The 20819-nt window shown below is 44.0% G+C and overlaps 1 protein-coding gene across 3 annotated transcripts; it reads left to right on the forward strand.

The window, feature by feature from the left end:
• The first annotated feature begins 9642 nt into the window (after positions 1 to 9642).
• Positions 9643 to 19653, forward strand: LOC102415180 (nuclear RNA export factor 3). 3 transcript variants are annotated; one of them, XM_025276538.3, is made up of 18 exons: positions 9643 to 9921; positions 10035 to 10112; positions 12550 to 12694; positions 12915 to 13068; positions 13678 to 13761; positions 13868 to 13972; positions 14096 to 14176; positions 14707 to 14814; positions 14962 to 15071; positions 15639 to 15675; positions 16039 to 16107; positions 16190 to 16245; positions 16678 to 16785; positions 16905 to 16963; positions 17056 to 17171; positions 17275 to 17317; positions 17913 to 17985; positions 18555 to 19653. In XM_025276538.3, exons 1-18 carry the CDS (start codon positions 9918 to 9920, stop codon positions 18673 to 18675), a joined length of 1551 nt encoding a protein of 516 aa, XP_025132323.2. In that variant the 5' UTR covers positions 9643 to 9917; the 3' UTR covers positions 18676 to 19653. The 3 variants fall into 3 exon arrangements, with proteins under 3 accessions (XP_025132323.2, XP_025132324.2, XP_025132325.2); XM_025276539.3 differs by having other exon boundaries at positions 17916 to 17985; XM_025276540.3 differs by lacking the exon at positions 10035 to 10112 and having other exon boundaries at positions 9644 to 9921.
• The last annotated feature ends 1166 nt before the right edge of the window (positions 19654 to 20819 follow it).

Below are 20819 nucleotides of genomic sequence, written 5' to 3' on the forward strand. Positions count from 1 at the left end.
AAACTCAGACCATCGAAGTAAGAGATGAGAGGGAGGACAGGAAACAAAGAGATAAAGAAAAGTAGGTTTCTCCAATCCATTCCTGGAATCATACGTGCAGAGCAGCCAGAGAGACTGAGGAACAGCCACACAAGCTGTTGCCTCTTCATGAAGCACCCACCGGGAGAAATAATCAGTCTATAAGAGTTAATAAGGCTTTTTCTTATCAAGAAATACAAAGAATCAAGTAGGATCTGGGAAACTATTTAGAGGACTCAGAACAATATATTAGAGCTTTTAAAGGTGTTACTCTGCTTTATGACCTTACTTGGAAGGATGTGGTGTATATCTTGGGGCAAACGCTGACTCCCGACTCAAAAAGTCGAGTTTTGGGAAAAGCAGTTGCTTATGGAGATGAATGGCTTGGTAATGAATCAGTAGGGAAGAGGGAGGATGAGACAGCCGCCCTCCCCACTGGGAATCAGGCGGTCCCAATTACAGAACCAGACTGGGACTATAACACAGCTAAAGGAAGATGGGCTCAGAGTCATTTTGTCAGATGTATTCTTGAAGGACTCAGGCAGGCACTTTCTAAGCCTTTAAACTATGGCAAATTGGCAAACATAGAACAGGAGGAGAAGGAAGCGCCTGGTAAATTCCTAGATAGACTGAGAGAAGCCCTTCGCAGATTCACTGAGATTGACCCCGAAAGTGAAGAGGGAAAAGTGATCTTAAAGGATAGATTTCTCACTCAGTCCGCTCCAGATATCCGCCGTAAGCTATTAAAACAGGCGTATGGACCAAATCAGTCTTTAGATAATCTGTTACAACTGGCTCAGACAGTCTATTATGGTAGGGAATATGAGGAAAAGAAAAAAAGGCAGAGAAAGACAAAGGAACAGGTGGAAGCCTTCACAATGGCCATGAAAACCCTTCTTAAATAGCCTGAGAAAAATGCCCAGAGGGACCCAGGTGAAAAGGGATGGGCTTGCTATTACTGTGGAAAGGAGGGGCACCACAAGTGGGATTGCCCTCAGGCATCTAAGCCGCCCCCGGCTCCATGTCCGGTCTGCAAAGGACCACACTGGAAGAGAGACTGCCTGCAGTGGTGTAGGTCTCAGGGGTCAGATTCTCAAGACAATCAGGACTGAAGGTGCCTGGGGGTCCCCACACAAGCTCCCGTCCTAATTACACCTGAGGAACCCCAGGTATTAATAACTGTGGGGGCCAATCCGTCGATTTCCTTTTAGATACTGGGGCAACTTACTCTGTGCTTACTGAAGCCCCTGGCCTACTTTCTTCCTGATCCACTTCCGTAATGGGACTGTTTGGATGAGCCAAAAGGTATTATTTCAGTTATTCTTTATGTTGTAACTGGGATTCTGTGCTATTTTCATACAAGTTTCTATCGTGCCAGAATCTCCCTCATCCCTTTTGGGGAGGGATATACTGAACAAGGTCCATAACTCTGTTTTCATGAATATGGAGCCCTCCCTTTCTCTCCCTTTAGTTGAACAAAATGTAAATCCTAGAGTATGGGCTGATGGAAAATCTGTGGGTCAAGCACAAAATGCTATTCCTGTAGTTGTCAAGCTCAAAGACCCGCACTTATTTCCACATAAGAAGCAGTATCCACTGAAACCTGAGGTTAAGGAAGGGTTAAAACCCATCATCGAAAATTTAAAGGAGCAGGGACTATTAGTTCCCTGTAACAGTCCTTGCAACACTCCTATTTCGGGTATAAAGAAATCAAATGGTAAATGGTGACTAGTTCAAGATTTACAAATAATAAATGAGGCTATAGTTCCTTTACACCCTGTGGTGCCTAATCCTTATACTCTATTGTCAGAAATTCCTGAACAGCCAACTATTTCTCAGTAATTGATTTGAAAGATGCTTTCTATTCAGTGCCTTTGGCAGAAGAAAGTCAATTTCTATTTGCCTTTGAAGACCCTACACAGCTAGCTTTTTAGTTAACCTGGACAGTTTTGCCCCAGGGATTTCATGACAGTCCTCACTTATTTGGACAAAGTTTGTCACAGGATCTACAAAACTTTAATAGCTCTGAAGCGGTGCTGTTACAATATGTAGATGATATTTTGCTCTGTGCTGAGACAGAGGAAGCTTGTTCACGAGCCTCAGAAGATTTCTTAAACTTTCTGGCAGGCTGCAGTTACAAGGCATCAAGAGAAAACGCTCAGCTTTGTGAACAATCTGTTAGATATCTGGGCCTAATCATATCAGAAGGGACTAGGGCCATAGGCCCTGAGAGAATTAAACCTATACTAAATCATCCCCTACCTATGACTTTAAGACAATTGAGAGGATTTTGGGGAATCACAGGCTACTGTCATATTTGGATTCTGGGTTATGGGGAACTTGCCTGGCCTTTATATAAACTTATAGCTGAAACTCAGCAGGCCCAAACTGACAAACTGGTTTGGTTTCCAGATACTCAAAAGGCTTTTAAGTTTCTTCACACTGCCCTCCTGCAAGCTCCAGCTCTGAGCTTGCCCACAGGGTCAGAATTTAATTTGTTTGTCACTGAAAGAAAAGGTAGAGCCTTGGGAGTTTTAACACAACCCCGAGGGCCTCACCAGCAACCTATTGCTTATCTAAGCAGAGAATTAGATGTAATTTCACGTAGGTGGCCCCACTGCCTACGAGTAATTGGGGCAATGGCTTTATTAGCACCTGAAGCTTTAAAAATAATTAATGGATGAAACCTTACTGTACTGACTTCTCATGATGTGAGTGGAATCTTAAATTCTAAGGTTAATATTTGGATGACAGACAGTAGGCTTCTTAAATATCAGTCATTGTTGTCAGAAGGACCAGTAACTAAGCTTAAAGTTTGTGGAAATTTAAATCCTGCCACTTTCCTTCCTGAGAAGGAAAATGAAACACCTGATCATGATTGTTCCCAGTTTCTAACTTTAAACTATGCAGCTCGGGAGGATCTAATGGATACCCCATTAGACAATCCTGACATGAAAATATTTACAGATGGCAGTTCTTTTGTTCGGGATGGAAAGCATAAATCAGGTTAGGCTGTGGTGGCTGCTGAGCAGGTTTTAGAAGCAAAATCTCTCCCCCAGGGAACCAGTGCTCAGTTAGTGGAGCTTGTGGCTCTGACCCGAGCTCTAGAGTTAAGCAAAGGGGAGCAAGCAATTATCTACACGGATTCTAAGTATGCTTATTTGACTTTACATGCTCATGCTGCAATATGGAAAGAAAGACAGTTAAAACAACAACAGGAGAACCTATTAAGCATTTCAGAGAGATCAAGAGACTTTTTTTTATGATAACAATAGCAAACCTTTATTAAAGCACACATTTCCCCAAACACCCATTACTGAGTCCATTAAAGAAAGCTAGTCTAAGCCATCATTTTACAGATGAGTTAGCAAAGGCTCAGAGAGGGAAAGTCATTTGCCTGATGTCACACAGCAGGTCAGTGGCTGTATCTTGACTATGAATCCATTGTTCTATTTACTGTCCAAGAATGCTCTTTTAACTGCTATATATTGTCCTAAAGAAGTAGCTGTTATGCATTGCAAAGGGCACGGCAGGGATGGGAGTAAAGTAGCGGAAGGTAATCAGTTGGCTGACTGTCAAGCCAGGAAAGCGGCACTTTACGAAACCCCTTCACTGCAGACACCTTTGATCTGGACAGGTCCTGTGGAACAGGAAAAACCACAATATACTGAGGAAGAATTAGAAAGATATGAGAAAAAAGGAGCAAAGATTACTGATGGTTACAGTCCGAGGATGGACGATTAATAATTCCTGAAAATGCTCAGTGGAAAATTCTTAAGGGTTTACACCAGAGTTTTCATTTGGGTGCAGAGAGTACTTATCAAATGGCTTCTCGTTTGTTTGAAGGTAAAAATGTAATGAAAACTTTAAAGAATATTATCAAAAGGTGTGAGGTTTGTCAGAAGAATAACCCAAAGACTGAGAAGCTAGCAAAATCTGGATTACAACGAAGTGGAAAGTATCCTGGAGAGAACTGGGAAATTGATTTTACTCATATGCCAAAAGCTAATGGATATTCTTGTTTAAAAGTTTGGGTAGATACTTTTACTGGATGGATTGAGGATTTTCTCTGTCATAGTGAACAGGCTAAGGAGGTTATAAAGATTTTAATCCATGAAATTATGCCCAGGTTTGGGCTGCCACGGAGCCTTCAGAGTGACAATGGCTCCGCCTTTAAAGCCGCTGTAACTCAGGGGGTGTCTAAGGCTCTAGGAATAGAATATCATTTACACTGTTCCTGGAGACCCCAATCCTCAGGAAAGGTTGACAAAGCTAATGACATTATCAAAAGACATCTGCACAAATTAACTCAAGAGACGCAGGACAATTGGATTAAAGTCCTACCCATAGCTTTAATGAGGGCTCGAACTGCCCCCTAAAAGGAGGGACTGTCCCCCTTTGAATGTGTTTATGGAAGGCCTTTCTTACGCATAGACATTGTTATAGACCCTGAAGCGTTGGAATTAACTAGTTATGTAACTCAGCTCTCAGCTTTTCAACAGGCATTAACAGAACTCTGGGACTCCTGACCCAGCCTCGGAGTCAAGCAAGCCTCTATTTGAGCCAGAAACCGAGGTCCTCATAAAAACATTGGGATCTGAGGGCCCATCCCTAGAGCCCCTCTGGGAAGGCCCTTACTAGGTTATTCTTTCTTCTCCCACAGCTGTCAAAGTGCCAGGAATTGATTCCTGGGTACATCACACTCGAGTTAAGATGTGGCACCCTGACCAGAACTAAGTGACTTCATTTTATGTCTTTACTTTGTATGCTCTGACTTTGTACGTTTCAGATGGGCCTGATAATCTATGTGAGCCTACTTCTGCTGACTCCAAAAATCCTGAGTCTGCTGTTTGATCCTCAACACAATGCCTTCCTGTCCTGGGCTCACTCCTACGCTACATTCCACAATCGGTCTAACTGCTGGGTCTGCGGAGTGCTCCCCTCTTCATCAGTGGAAGGCTTCCTGTGGTGGACATCTCCACTTTAAGGAAAAGACTTTCTCCAAGTCTGTGAATACCTTTGACAACAATCATATGTGATGCCTCGTCTTCATCTGATGACATCTAACAACCCTAAAATGGACTGGTGCAACACGTTGTACTTTAACTATGGACATAACGTGACTTTTAATTTTGATTATACACTGTCTCGGTTTAATGACTATTTCGCTACACATAAGGCAAATAGGTCTAGATCTAATGGTTTTTTACCTGACGTTTATCAAATATGGGATGAGGTTATATGGCTAACTCCTGAAAAAGGACGTCTAATATCTACTGCCCCTATATGCTGGGAACAAACAGAGCCATCCCCAAAAGTTAGCCAACAACTTAATTACAATGATTGGAAACAATTGAGATTTTTGCCTCAGGAAATATGCAACATAATCATTCCCGTGTTTTCCAGCCCCAGTTCTGGTCCTCCCTTTGTCTGGCCAGGCACTAATTGGGACTGGATATCTCAGTCACGCTGGCTTGCTCCAAACGGGACTTACTGGATATGTGGCTCTTACTTATGGGCATGGCTTCCCCCTGGTTGGATAGGGAGATGCACCCTGGGTTGAGCCTTTACTCATGGCTTTATATTTTCAGAGCTTCCAGAAAAGCCTGCTAATTTACTCCACCTTAAAACTCGGTAGGCAAGGTCTGTATTTCACTGGTATGATTATTTGGCTGCAGTGTTTGTTTCCTCTTTGGGAACTACAGATGTTATGCTATGAGTGGATGCTTTGACTAATTTTACTCAACAGGCATTGCAAGATTCTCAAAAAGCTATCTCAGCTCTTAATGCTGAACAAGCACAAATTAGAAAGGTGGTTTAACAAAACATATTGGCTTTAGATATTCTGACAGCTGCACAAGGAGGAACTTGTGCCATTATTCATACCCAATGCTGTACATATATACCTGATATGAGCACGAATGTTACTCATTTTACTAACCACATGAACAAGATGACTGGGGCCATGGATACTCCTGAAGCCTCAATTGCCTCACTTTGGGAGACATTAACTAGTTTCCCACGGTGGAAAACTATCTTAATTACAATAATTCTGATTGTTTTGTTTTTGCTGTTTGCTCCCTGCATCTGTAACTGTGTAACTGGATTTGTTTCTAGTCGCATGAAAGCTTTTAAGTTACAAAAGGTTGCTCAAACTTCTGCTACTGCTGCAGCTTCTTCCAACTACTATTTGGGGCCGCTGGATCAGAAATCCTCAGTATGAGGGTTAGGAGAATATGCTGCCTCACCAATTTAGGGACAATGCCCCTTGTCAGCTTGGAAGCAGTTATGGAACAAGAACGATGCTCCTTTCCCCTAGGCAACATAATTCTCCTAAAAGAAAAGAGGGGAATGAGATGGTAATAGTCAGGAAGGCCAGGGGTCTCCAAACGGAGGAAATAGGCTGCAAGTGTCAGACATTTTTATCTCACTTAAGCGGCAGGAGGAAACACACTAGTGATATTTTTTTCCTTCTCTATACAAATTTAAAAGGAGTTTTCTCTTAAAATACTGTGTTGCCATAATGACACCTGGTTTCACCAGAAGTTAACTATTCTCAAACCTTGAGTTAACCAATGCATTTTTCTTATGGAAATGTTTGTCTTAAGCTATGTTAATGTACTATGCATTTACCCCAGACTCTGCCTTCAAGTCGGTTCTGCCTAATGGCTCAGAACCTACTTGACAAACCAATATGTTATACTCAGATATTGTTCCCCTAATCTATGTAAACGAAACTATTTGTATGGTAATCTGCCCTTCTACAAGATTCAAGTCAATCGTTTTATGGCCCGGGATGAATCATCTGGTGCCAAGTTTATCCCAAAATGCATCTTATGGATGAGGGGCCTGGTGCCATTCTGAGTTTTAAGACATTCCTTTCTTTCATTAACAGACTGCTAGAGACCACTCCAGTGTTCTTGCCTGGAGAATCCCAGGGACAGAGGAGCCTGGTGGACTTCCGTCTATGGGGTCTCACAGAGTTGGACACACTGACTCGACTTAGCAGCAGCAGCAACAGTGACTATGTAACATCCAGCTGAAGACTAGCAGGGGGTTACTCTTTCTGCCCCCTTCTGATGCCTATGTCAGAAGCTTTCTCTATCTCCTTTATACTTTGATAAAACTTTATTACACAAAAGCTCTGAGCAATCAAGCCTTGTCTCTGGCCCGGGATTGAATTCTTCTCCTCCAGGGGCTAAGATTCCCGGCGTCTTTTCGTTCAGCAACAACCTTTCAGTGTGAGCACCAGTCTTTTTGCATTGACTATATTGGGACCTGCAAGTCATGGTGAGGGGATCATATATATGGAATGTGTAGAATACTTTCATTTTTAAGTATAGATTATTAAATGTTTAATATGTTTTGATAAGGAAAATTTGTTTAAACAATTTAAAATAATAACCAAATGACAAAAAATTCATGTATATGTATCATGTTATCAAAATGTTCACATGATACTGTTTTATAAAAAATAAAAAAAATTTCAGCTTTTGACTTGACAGTTTATCTGTACTGAGTGTGATTTTCTGTCTTAAGCTTCTTTTACCCCAACTGTTCACACTCTCACATGCAGATTTTTCTCCACCCCTCTGTGGCTAGACTTCCTCTTTCAGGAAGGATAGAGATCCAGGAAGGGGATGTGGGCAAGGAGTGGAAAATTCCAGAAAGTAGCGGAAAATTCCAGAAGTTTCTGGCTGGTGCACTAGAACTACAATTCTGGTTCTGACCACTAGGGTCATCTATCTACATTGACTATATATCATAAATTATATAGGCTTCCCAGGTGGTGCTAGTGGTAAAGAACCTGTCTGAGAATGCAGAAGATGTAAGAGACTTAAGTTCAATCCCTGAGTGGGGAGGATCCCCTGGAGAAGGGCATGGCAACCCATTCCAGTGTATGTTTCTTCTCTCTCTCTCTGTTTTTTTTTTTTTTTTTTTTTTGGCGGGGGGGGGTGGGGGGTATTCTCTCTAGGATGAACTGGTATTAATTTCAGACATTTGACTATTATCACAATATTTTGTTACTTTGCACCAAGATGTTCAAGCTGGTTTTAGAAAAGGCAGAGGAACCAGAGATCAAATTGCCAACATCTGCTGGATCATGGAAAAAGCAAGAGAGTTCCAGAAAAACATCTATTTCTGCTTTATTGACTATGCCAAAGCCTTTGACTGTGTGGATCACAATAAACTGTGGAAAATTCTGAAAGAGATGGGAATACCAGACCCCCTGACCTGCCTCTTGAGAAACCTATATGCAGGTCAGGAAGCAACAGTTAGAACTGGACATGGAACAACAGACGGGTTCCAAATAGGACAAGGAGTATGTCAAGGCTGTATATTGTCACCCTGCTTATTTTATTTATATGCAGAGTACATCATGAGAAACGCTGGGCTGGAGGAAGCACAAGCTGGAATCAAGATTGCTGGGAGAAATATCAATCACCTCAGATATGCAGATGACACCACCCTTACGGCAAAAAGTGAAGAGGAACTAAAAAGCCTCTTGATGATAGTGAAAGAGGAGAGTGAAAAAGTTGGTTTAAAACTCAACATTCAGAAAACGATGATCATGGCATCTGGTCCCATCACTTCATGGGAAATAGATGGGGAAACAGTGGAAATGGTGTCAGGCTTTATTTTTCTGGGCTCCAAAATCACTGCAGATGGTGACTGCAGCCATGAAATTAAAAGACACTTACTCCTTGGAAGGAAAGTTATGACCAACCTAGATAGCATATTCAAAGCAGAGACATTACTTTGCCAACAAAGGTCCGTCTAGTCAAGGCTATGGTTTTTCCAGTGGTCATGTATGGATGTGAGAGTTGGACTGTGAAGAAAGCTGAGTGCCAAAGAATTGATGCTTTTGAACTGTGGTGTTGGAGAATACTCTTGAGAGTCCCTTGGACTGCAAGGAGATCCAACCAGTCCATTCTGAAGGAGATCAGCCCTGGGTGTTCTTTGGAAGGACTGATGCTAAAGCTGAAACTCCAGTACTTTGGCCACCTCATGCGAAGAGTTGACTCATTGGAAAAGACTCTAATGCTGGGAGGGATTGGGGGCAGGAGGAAAAGGGGATGACAGAGGATGAGATGGCTGGATGGCATCACTGACTCGATGGACGTGAGTCTGAGTGAACTCCGGGAGTTGGTGATGGACAGGGAGGCCTGGCGTGCTGCGATTCATGGGGTCGCAAAGAGTCAGACACGACTGAGCGACTGAACTGAACTGAACTGAACCAAGAATTTAGTGAATCTGTGCATAGGGAAATCAACCCAATTCCTTGGAGCTCAATTCCAGTCTCTGTTGCTCCAGGTAGCAACTGAATGACTCCACAAGCTCCAGCACCTCAGTAAGCCTCAGCAACCTTGAAAAGTTGGTGGTTCTGATATCAGAATCTCCTCGTGAAGAATACATGAAAGAACAGATGCAATGTAGCAAGTACAGAACTTTTCCTACCTCTGGCACTCACAGTTCTCTGGGTCTGCAGAATGAAGGAACACAGTGTAATGTAGCCGATGCAGAATCTGGCATAGAGAGTTCTCTGTGTTTGTAGCTATAAGTACCCGGGTCCCCAGTGCCTCCTAACACCTCTGTAGGGGTGGTTTAGTTGGAAACGGTCCCTGGGTGTTAAGCTGGTAGAAAACCCAGAGGGCTATTATTATAAGAAGTTAAAGCTCCTCTGGCCCCCAGGGCTCTCCTCCTCTATGCCCTTGGGGAAAGGACTTCCTGTAAGGACTCCATCTTGCTTGGCATTGAGAGAGAGTTTGGGGCCTGCTCTCTCTTTGCTTGGCAGCCTTCCTTGATATTCTCCAAACCTCCAGCTCCAGACCCACACATTCTCTTCTAGAGAAGCCTGTGAGGACAGCGGTGACAAATCTCTGCCTTCAGGTTACCCCATGGGTGAGTCACTCTACATGAGAACTTCTTTTCAGATCTCCACAGGACAGGAGGGTTTCTGGGTTCCCTTCCCCACCCCAACCCACCGGACCCCTAACCAGCCAATCCTCTTTTAGAGAAAGGTGAGAGAGGGCCCAGGCTGACTGTTTTCTACTCTCCTGAGGAAATGGGTTCTCACAAACTCCTGATTGCAGGTAAAAAACTTCCCCTCCTATGGAAATTGCCTTGGCTGGGTGAATTTTTTTCCTTGGCTAAGGAAAAGGCATGAGTAATGTGATCTTCTTGGGTCTAGGGTTTGGAGAGTGGGGATGGTAACCTAGGTAGAGGGTGGGATTGTGTAAACTAATGTTCTTTGTATTTATACTAGAGGTGGAGGGAGGACGGAAACCCCACCATTGCTACTGAATATTGCATTAACTAGTCAGGGTAAATTGTATTAGTCCTTAGTTTTTGAGGCTTGCTTTTTTGCCTAGCATATGACCTATTCTGGAATATTCAATAAGTATTTGATATGTGCATTGTTCTATGTCAATTAAATAAATTTGTTTATTTAAGTCACATTTAAAAATCCTCTCCCTCTAGCTGAGTTTTTGTTTGCCATTTTGTGTGTCACTCAGTGAGAAGTGTTAAAGTTTCTCACTGTGACTGTGGATTTGTCCATTCCCTCTTATTTCTGTCAGGTTTTATTTTGCATATTTTGGCTCTATTTTAAGACCTGTATACAAATTTAGAATTTTGTATTAATATCTTCTTATTGCATTGAACCCATCATCATAAGGAAATTTCCCTCTTTCTCTTATAATGTTTCTCTTTAAACTGTACATTTTCTTTTACTAATATGGTTATACCAGTTTTCTATAGATTAATGTGGACAAGATATACATTTTGTCATTTTTTATTTTCAGATTTCCTGATGATTAAATTTCACATGTTTCTCTTTTCAAGAGTGTTTGATGAAATGTTTCTAGTCCAGTCTGAAAATATCTGTCTTTCTATTTAGAATATTTAGCCTGAATCTTTTAATGTAAAGATAGATATAATTTGCTTTATGTGTATCATATTGCTACGTATTTATTTTGCTGCTTCTAAGTTCCTTTTCCTTTCCTTTGAAATGGTTAATATTTTGTAACTATTGAATTCTTAATTCATGCAGATATCTAAACATTCTTTTGCTATTCTTGTAGTGCTTGCCCTTCATATTACAATGTGCATTTTTGCCTTTTAACAGTCTGGTGGTGGTGCATGGTAAGTTGCTTCAGTTGTGTCCAACACTTTGGGACACCACTGACTGTAGCCCACCAGGCTCTTCTGTCCATGGAATTCTCCAGGCAAGAATACTGGACAGGGCTGCCATTCCCTTCAGCAGGATATCCTTCCAACCCAGGAACTGAACCCAGGTCTCCTTCATTGCAGGCGAATTATTTACCATCTGAGCCACTAGGGGAGTCCTCTCACAGTCTAATATTAGTTAATTAGTTCTTTAAAACTCCTCAGAAAATTATGGGACCTTGAGACACATTGATTCCACATACTCTTTCCAAATTTATTGTCATTCATTTTCATTCTCTATATATGTGAACCCCCAGAAAATATTGCTATCATCATTTTATATAGTTTAAATTTGCCTACATATTCACAAATGATATTAGTCTTTCTTTCCTGTATCTATGTGACTCCACCTGGGATGATATTTCTTCTGCCCAAAAAAGAGCCTGTAATATTACTTTTAGTTTGAGTCTTCTGGTCACAAAATTTCTGACTTTTTGTTACATTATGGTGAAATGAATACATTTTTTTTTAGGAAAGTTTTTCCTTAAAATTTATTTTTTCTCCAACTAACATTGTTATCCTAAGTTGATATCTTGTTACTTTTGGAAACTTTTCAATCAAGTTCTCTTCAAATATCATTTCTCTACTTTTCCTTTCCTTTTCTCTGGGATTCACATTAACCATGTTTTCGGTATACTCACTGCATCACCTTTAATTCTCTACACCTCACTTTTGGTATTTTCCATATTATATGTAGGAGGAGAAGGGGACGACAGAGGATGAGATGGTTTGATTGCATCACCGACTCAATGGACATGAGTTTAGGCCTGGCGTGCTGCAGTCCATGGGGTCACAAAGAGACATGACTGAGCAACTGAACTGAACTGAACTGATATATCTTTCCAGGCTCCATTCTGGATATTTTCATCAGACTTATCTTTCATTTCTCTAGTTCTTCCTCCAGTGAGGCAGACCAGTTTCAACCCTTGAACATCACACCAGGGTAGATTTCAGGGAATGTTTTATTGTCCCCCTAGAGCAGAGCAGAGAAGTGTGACTTGGGGATTAAAAGTCACTTGTCCCATGTCACCTAGCCTGAACCAAGTAGAGCAGGATCTAACATCACAGACTACACTCTAGATCTAGACCCTTTCTTCTGTGCCTGTTTTCTTGGCTGTGAATGCTCTGACCTCTCATTTCCTGAAAAGTGGAGCCACAGTGAAGTCTCTCAGCCTTTGCTTTTAGCACAGTGATGCATTTCTGTTTAGATTATACAGTCAGTGATATTTTTTCCTTAGCCATGATATTTACCCAAGACTTCTTCTGGTATTGGGACCATTGATCTGTTGTTGTCAATTTTAGAGGACAGTGATAAACCAAACCCTTTACAAAGAAGAGCACGAAGCTGGAGTTTTTACCGAAGGCGATACAACTATTCGTCTGAACGTGTCATTTCCCAGCAGCAGCAAGATTCAGGTGATGTTCCCATGGACTTCCGAGCAAGATAGTAAGTGACCAGTGAGCATGGCTGACATGTACCAACCAGTGAACAATAAAACCTTGTAGTTAAACATGTCATTCTTCTCTCCAATCTGGAAGAGTGAGGAATGATGGGATCTGGCTAATGTTTAAGCAATCTTTATTGTAGCTCTGATATCATGTGGAAAAATTTGAAGAAGACTTTCTAAGTCTATATGGACCACTTTCTTCTCTCCACTTCCTGACAGTGCTCCCTATGCTGTTCCATCCCATCGTCAGAGAAGCAGTTTTCAGAAACAAGAGCAAATGCATATTAATATGGAGACAAAGCAAAAGCCTTCAGAGAGAAGAATGAAGCGAGACAGACAGAATGAGACCTTGGGGAGCTGGTTCAAGATCATAGTGAGTGTGCTGGATAAATGGACCTAATATGTAGATGATGACAGAGAGAGTCATGTTGGATTTGTGTACAGATGCTGGGAACTTTTCTGGGGCAGTGGAGTTGGTAATGTATTGTTATTACTAGGGACTATCTTCCTAGATCATCTAAGGGTAAGTTCAGAGAAGCAACAGAAAGGAAACAGACTGACTGCAAGAAGGAGCATGGGAGAGGTTGTCTAAAAGCAAAGGAGGAAACCTACTGCCAGGGAGATGAAGCACTTCATACCAGATCACACAGTTTGGCTCAAGCTGAGTGTGGGAGGAGGTTGAGTCTCTGGGGTCCATGTCAGAGTGGCAGGCCAGGCCTATCTCACATGGATCTCTTGGAACGTTATAAAAGGAAATACATGTGAAACATATTATTTTTTCAGGAAGGGTATATGAATGGAAAGAAACTATATTTAGCAAATCCATGCTTTGTACAAAAGTTAGTGATAACAGATATTGTCCTATCTTAAGAATATATTTAAAGCCTGAAAATAGGTTCTAAAGTAAGACACAGTTGGGTCTTATCTTAACCTTGGATTCTATTGCATCAATTTTGTTTCCCATTTCTTCTTTGGCCCCTAGATTCCCTTTGGTATAAAATATGATGAGAAGTGGCTGCTGGATTTGATTCAGAAGGAATGCAGTGTCCCCTTCATTCCAGTCGAAGTAAGAGAGGACATGGAGGCAATGAGAAGAAATGGGGTAGATGGCAGGCCCAGAAGAGAAATGGCTCTGGTCTCATATTCTGCTTCTCTTGTCACTCTCCCTACAGTTTCACTATGAGAAAATGCAGGCCCAGTTCTTTGTAGAGAATGCCAACATTGCAGGTGCATTGAAGAATGTCAATGGCAAGATTTTCAATGAGGATAATGAAAAGGTGTGTGTCAAGGGCATTAACAGGGCTGAATAGGGGCAAGAGGGAAGGAGAGGGGCATGGTCTTGCTTGATCCCATGCACAGATTTCCTGGAGCTTACCCAGCCCCTCTTGTGTTCTCTACAGATATCTGTCTTTGTTGAGCCCTGTGATGCACCCGAATCTGTGCAGAAAGCACTGAAGTCTGAAAAGGTGGAGCAGATGAAGGTAATGCAGACTTAACACAAGCTGTGCACTGATACCCAGCCCCACCTCTTCCCCCTGCTCACCCTCAGACACAGAGCCACTGAACCCCATCCCTAACTCTGAAGCTGGCCATGAACAAACCATACGATGTCCACCAGCAATCTCTTGACATCCAGAGACTCCTCTTTGGCCCTGGTATGGCTGTAGCAATAACTGTAGGGCAGGTGAGGGTAGAGGGTCTGTCTGGGAAGGACACTCGGAGATGATATCATGGGGATGGGATGGTGCTGGAGGTGCACCAGCCAGGGCCCTCTCAGCCTGTGTTTCCCTCCTGGTTTCCTGGAGACTTGATGATCTATGATATTGCAATGACATGGAACCGTAGAAATGGCATGCCTGCCTCCCTGCACATCCATCCAGGGATCAGGTCCAAGGTGAGGACCTAGGCCCAATGTTGAGGCTGATGATGAGGATTGGAGAGATCAGATAGAAGAGGCATATTTGTCTCAGATATCCCCTTTGGGGTCCTCACTCTTCTTTCTTCATCATAGCTTTCGTCCTTGGACCAGAGCAACAAAAAACCCTACGTGGTGCATAGCCTGTCCACCATTATGGAGAATGCTTCCCACACCAAGAACTTGAATCTTTCCAACACTGAGGTGAGGTGGAGCACTTAGATCTTCCTTTCAAAGGGATGTGGGAAGGCTTATGGGGTGGTGACAGATGAAGGGAAGTGGATTTGTAGGGAAAGGATGGGTGTGGATGCAGAGCCATCTAGTCCATGTGGGTGTTCCCCATAATTCCAGGTGAAGTCTGCAGGGGAGATGGACAAGGGTCAACAGCTGGAACCAGAAGGGATGTGGGTTGACAGAAATGCCACGTGCACCACCTCCCCTGATAAGTCAACCAACATAAGGTCTCTCTCTGCCTTGCCTCTACACCCTTATGTCTCTCTCATCTCTCCCCTCCTCCCTCCACTCCATGTCTGTCTTCATCCTCCTCCCTCCCTCCTGAGTCCCATCTCACTCACCTCCCTGTCACAGCCTCCTGGGTCATCCCTGAGGTTTGTCCTGACTTGACAGAGTGATGAAACCCCTGTGAAGTATCAAAGCCCTGGGCTCTCATCCCCCCATTTCCTCTTCTCTCCACAGCCTTCACTGGGTGGTAGAGGAAGGAAGGAAGGGAGGGGAGGAAGACGTCCAGTAAGGGTTTGAATTGCTGGTCCTTGTGGCACTGGAGAAGGGAATCAGGACCTTCTGGCTGGGAGCCACCCAGGGGAAAGGCGGTGGGAGGAAGGGATAGAGGGAACAGCCTTCCTCTGGGTCAGTCCACAGAGTGGTGACCAAGGCCCTGGAAGCCTAGCATACTGCATTGTGGGTGGGGGGCACACACAGGACTGTAATTGCTGTAAGTGACTTGCTCCCATGAGGAGGGTCATGTCCACGTTTTCACTGGCTTTTCTCTTTTGTCTTGATTTTGGCAGCACCATCCTGGAGTTGTTCCCCAGGTTACTAAGCTTGGTAAGCATATCCCTTGATCACAGAGTCCTCTAACTAGCACTGACAGTGCCCACAAACTACTCTGAAACCCATTAGGACCTGTCCAAGTTCCATTTTTGAACCTGACCCTTACATGTCCTGCGGGATGAAGAGTGTACCATCCTCTGTGGGAACCTGAAAAGGCCCTGGATCTTCTTCAACTATGTTCTCCACAGGCTCTGGGGACCCATGGAGATGACAGACATGTAGTCCTGCCCCTGGCATTTCCAGGACCCTTTCTCCTCTTATCTCAGATCCCCACCCTCATCCTGGGTCCGTTCTTTTCCCTGATCATCTAGCATCACATCCTGGACTGCCCTGCTGACTTCCTCTTCCTTCCCCTAGGATGGCCAGGAGACACCCTCAGGGTCTAAGTGTGCTATTGAAGCCCCCAAGTGCTTACCAACATGCAAGGTGAGCATGGAGGATCCAGCAGGGTTCTAGGTGGTACGCAAGGGGGTGTCAGCCCTGGTCCTGAGGACTGTTTTGATTCTAGGGAAGCTTCTTTGGATCTGATGAGCTGAAGAGTCTAATCCTGCAATTCCTGCAGCAGTAAGTACCCGTGGGAATCTGAGCAAGGGGAGGGCTAGTACAGGGGAGGCCACCCAAACTCAGGTCTGCTCATGCTGCTGCTGCTGCTGCTGCGTCGCTTCAGCTATGTCCGATTCTGTGCGACCCCATAGACGGCAGCCCACCAGGCCCCTCCGTCCCTGGGATTCTCCAGGTAAGAACACTGGAGTGGGTTGCCATTTCCTCTTCCAATGCATGAAAGTGAAAAGTGAAAGTGAAGTCGCCCAATCGTGTCCGACTCTTAGCGACCCCATGGACTGCAGCCTACCAGGCTCCTCCATCCATGGGATTTTCCAGGCAAGAGTACTGGAGTGGGTTGCCATTGCCTTCTCTGCAGGTCTGCTCATGGGAGTTTTCAAATCTCCTTTGAGCTCGATACCACAGAGCCAGACTGTCCTCATTGTTCCCCCTCAGATATTACTTGATCCATGACTATGGGGACCGCCAGGGACTCCTGTGTGCTTATCATGAGGAAGCCTGCTTCTCCTTGACCATTCCATTCCACTTCAAGGACCCAGGCCCGTGAGTATCACAGCCCAGACTCCTCCCCAGGGCCATCTAGTTCCCCAGCAGATGCAGGCCAGCTCCTGCTGACACCTATGCTGGTTGGACCACCAACCCGTTTCCTCTGTGTCTCCTAGAAGCAGCATGTGTGCATACTTCAAGAACAGCAGGAATATGAAGACACTCAAGGACCCTGGTGAGTGTGTGGTGGGAAGACTGGGCAGGAAAGGGCAGTGAGTGGAAGATTCATAGGGTCCCTGACCTTTGCTTGCTTCCCCTCCTCCACAGATCTGCGGTTCCTGCTGCTGAAACACACAAAATGTGACATTGTGCATGCCCTCTGTGGGTTGCCCAAAACTCAGCATGACTTAAAGTCCTTCATGGTGGACATGTGGTTCCAGACGGTGGGCACCTGCTTCCTGCCTTGTTGGGACCAGGGGTGGGAAGCTGCAGATGGGGAGGAATCAAGTTGAGGGGTGACTGAGTACCTGCGTTCTTCCCTTTCAGCAAACAATGCTCTGCTTCTCTGTGAATGGAGTGTTCAAGGAAGGTGAGTGTTCATAGATCCCTCCCAGACCGTCCACTGCTCCCTCCCCTGGCTGGGCTCCTCCCTCCCTCCTTCCAGCTTCCCTCCCCTCCCTTGCTCTCCATTCTGTCCCCTCCTCTGGACTCCCCTCCCTCCCCTTCCCTTTCCCTTCTTTCCCTCCCCTCCCCTCCCTTTCCCCTCTGTGATCTCCAGCCCTCAGTTTTCCCACAGACAACCCAGGTCTGAACTGCGTTCATGTCTGCCCTGTTCACTCTGGGCATTAGGGACACAGGCGGTGGAGTTTCGTGGCTCCCATACCAGATCCTTACACTGAGAACTTGGGCCAATACTTAACCTCTCAGTTTCCCCATATACCCACATCTTGGGCAGTTAAGAAAAATGTATCCCATGAACTTGTAAAGTGGTTGTCATGGGAACATGTTACTGGGAGCAGACCGCCCTCCAGTTGCCCTCCCCATTCCCAACACCCAGGCTCCCCAAGTGAACAACTGACCCCTCAGCATGAGTGTCAAGTCAGACCCTGACTGGGGACCCCTGTGGGAACCCGTAAACACATGGGGCTCTAAGGGGTACTCTTGTTTATTGTTTTTTGTTGAAGTAGAAGGAAGGTTTCCTGGCTGTGTGCGTGCCTTCACCCGGACCTTCATCATTACCCCTGCCACCTCTTCCAGGTGAGAGCTGTGTTGTGGGCGGGATGGCCCAACCAGCCTGGTCTCAGGGCCCTGGGCATGTGGTAGTGCAGACCTTAGGCTGACTCAGTATTGTGGAAAGCCAGCAGGTCATTCCAAGGAGCAGTCTAACCTAGTGGTTCGGAAGAGCATGGGCTTTCTCACTGGCACATGGGCTTTCTCCTTGAGCACATGGGTTTTCTCCTTGACCCAACACTCATTCTCTGTGTGACCTTGGTTAAATCACAGGGCTTCTCTGTGACTTGGTATCTTCTTCTGAAAATGGGGATCAGAATGTGCACTCCTGTACTGTAGTGTACTGGGCTGCTGTTCAGGGTAGATGTGAAGTTGTCCCTGGGTTGGGGATCAGCCTATCCATTGATTGAAGCTGGTAGACAATCTCTCTGAAGGTGGGCTCTGTACAAGGGGCAGAGGAACCAGTCAAGGAGTCTGGGGACAGACACAGGAGGGGGATGGAAGGAATCTGGTTGCTGAGTGCCAGTGGGAGCAGATCTTTTTGGGGTGTGGGTCGGTACATCTGTCAATTGTCTAACAGTCCATATTTCCTCCAGTTTTTGTATTGTGAATGATAAGCTGCTTGTGAGTGACTTCAACCCCAAGAAGACTGAACCTGTGCTCTTCATCCCAAAGCCTAAACCTGTCAACTCCATGCCTACCTTCTCCTTGGAGTAACAGGAAATGGTGCAGGATTTCTCCATCCAGTCTGGGATGAACTTCCAGCAGTCTCAGAAGTGATGTTGAAGATTATAGTGCACGTACATGCACACATATACTCATTGCCTTGGAAAATCATTCATTGTGTTCAATTTTGTGGGTAGATGAAGTTTAATCAAAATGTACTTGACAGCATATCTGTGTGTGCATGTTTCTCTTTCTAGGTCTCCTCTAGCCCAATCACCCCCTTCTCACTAGTGTAAATTTTTCTTCAGCTCAGACTCCCACTGGATTCCAATCTTGGGATTCAGTAATCCAGAAAATGATAGATAAGGAAGGATTGCTTCCAGGTGGTGAAAAATTCCAGAAAACTCTGATTGAAGCCATTATACCAAGATCCCAAGTTCCATCCCTTCTTTCCCCTTGCTGAACACCCTCTTCTGAGGCTCTCGTAGCTGACATTCTTATCTGGCCACCTGGTTCCATCCATCTTCATTTTTAAGGAAAAGAAGTACATTTTGCAAAGAATAACAGATGTCTTGGAATGGCTTGTTTAGTATGAATCCAGTTCTGTTTGGAAAATTCACAGCAATCCCATCTGTTGTTGACCCCAAAGCTACATCACATTCATTGGTGTATCTCTTCCCCCATCAATGTAGGTTGACTTGTTCCCCCTGTAGAGGGTCCCTCCCAAGGAGCTGAGTGTTTACGTCCATCACCCACCTCTGTATCAGCTGCCCAGTTCTTCTCCCACACCCTGTTCTGCCATCTCATGACTGGGACACTGGATATAGCTGTCCAGACTTCAGTCTCTGCCCCATTCCTCTTAGGGCCCCGTGTTTCCCTACGCTGCTGACTGCCGATACATTACTGCTACCTGATGATTCATTGCATGCAGGCTCTGGAGTGTTTTACCAGCTTATTTAACACCTATCAGATTTCTTTTTTCAGACAATTAAAATTACTTTATACTTAGTTCAATATGCTGGCTTTTAAGGGACCACATTGTATTTTTTTTTTTTTTTTTTGCTCTTTAAATAAAGTTCTTTGTAGAGAACTCGGATACTGGAGTTATGTTGGTGCTACGTCATGACATAAGCCTGACAGCAGCTTGAACAGGCAGAGCAGGCAGGTGGGAGGGAAGGTCTATGTGTTGCCAAAATTCACCAGACAGAGCTTTCTGGAATTTTTTATAATGGTTGAAGTCTTTATACCAAGATTCCAAGTTCCATCCCTTCTTTCCCCTTGCTGAGCATCCTGGTCTGAGGCTCTCATAGCTGACATTCTGATCTGGCCACCTGGTGTGTGAAGAGAGAAACCCAGTTACAGGTACACTGAGGTATCCAGACAGAAAGCACAGCCCCTCTCCATGTATTAGCACTCTATTCACCCTTTGATTTACTTTCTCTGCAACCTCTCACAGAGTTTTTACTAAGGGCCTTCTCCTCACTGACTGATGAGCTCTGTTCATCAGCTCAACACAATGCTGTTCTGCCAAATTTACTCCAAATTTACATTCACCCTCACTATCTTTTCTAAATTTTTACTTGTGGTTAAAAAAGCATAAAATATAGTTTTCTACCTTAATCACTTAAACATTTTAAAGTGTGTACTTCAGTAGTATTAATTTTATTAATCTTTTCCTTTAGCCTTTATATTAAGTGGTTAATATCCCAATCTGTTACAGAATTAGATTTTTCCAAATATGACTGTATATTTACCTTTACCAATGCATTGTATGCTTTCATATGTTTTTATGTCACTGACTAGCATCTTTTTCATTTCAACGTTAAGAACTTCTTTCAGCATTTCTTGCAAGGCAGGCCTAGCAGCGATGAACTCCCTTAACTTTCATTTGCCTGGGAAAGTCTTCATTTTTCCTTTATACCTGAGAGATAACTTTGCTGGATAGAGTATTCTTGGCTGAATTTTTTGTTAACAATGTATCACTCCATCCTTTTCTGACCTATAGACTTTCTGCAGAGAAATATTTGGATAGCTTAATGGGGGTTCTTTTATAGGTTACAATCTTTTTTTCTCTGGTTGCTTTTAGGATCCTATATGTTTGATTTTTTGACAGTTTCATTTAATGTGTCTTGGAGAAGTTTTTTTTTGCATTGAGATGAAGGTGATTTATTAGCTTCATGAATTTGGATGTCTAA

This window comes from Bubalus bubalis, chromosome X (genome assembly GCF_019923935.1).
Source record: "Bubalus bubalis isolate 160015118507 breed Murrah chromosome X, NDDB_SH_1, whole genome shotgun sequence".
Taxonomy (NCBI): Eukaryota; Metazoa; Chordata; class Mammalia; order Artiodactyla; family Bovidae; genus Bubalus; species Bubalus bubalis.

What these genes read in the sequence shown, in the direction of transcription:
- LOC102415180 (XM_025276538.3), top strand. An exon ending in TCCCCAGGTTACTAAGCTTG is followed by an intron (nt 15,676 to 16,038) that starts GTAAGCATATCC and finishes TCCTTCCCCTAG; the next exon opens with GATGGCCAGGAGACACCCTC. An exon ending in GAATGGAGTGTTCAAGGAAG is followed by an intron (nt 17,318 to 17,912) that starts GTGAGTGTTCAT and finishes TTTTTGTTGAAG; the next exon opens with TAGAAGGAAGGTTTCCTGGC.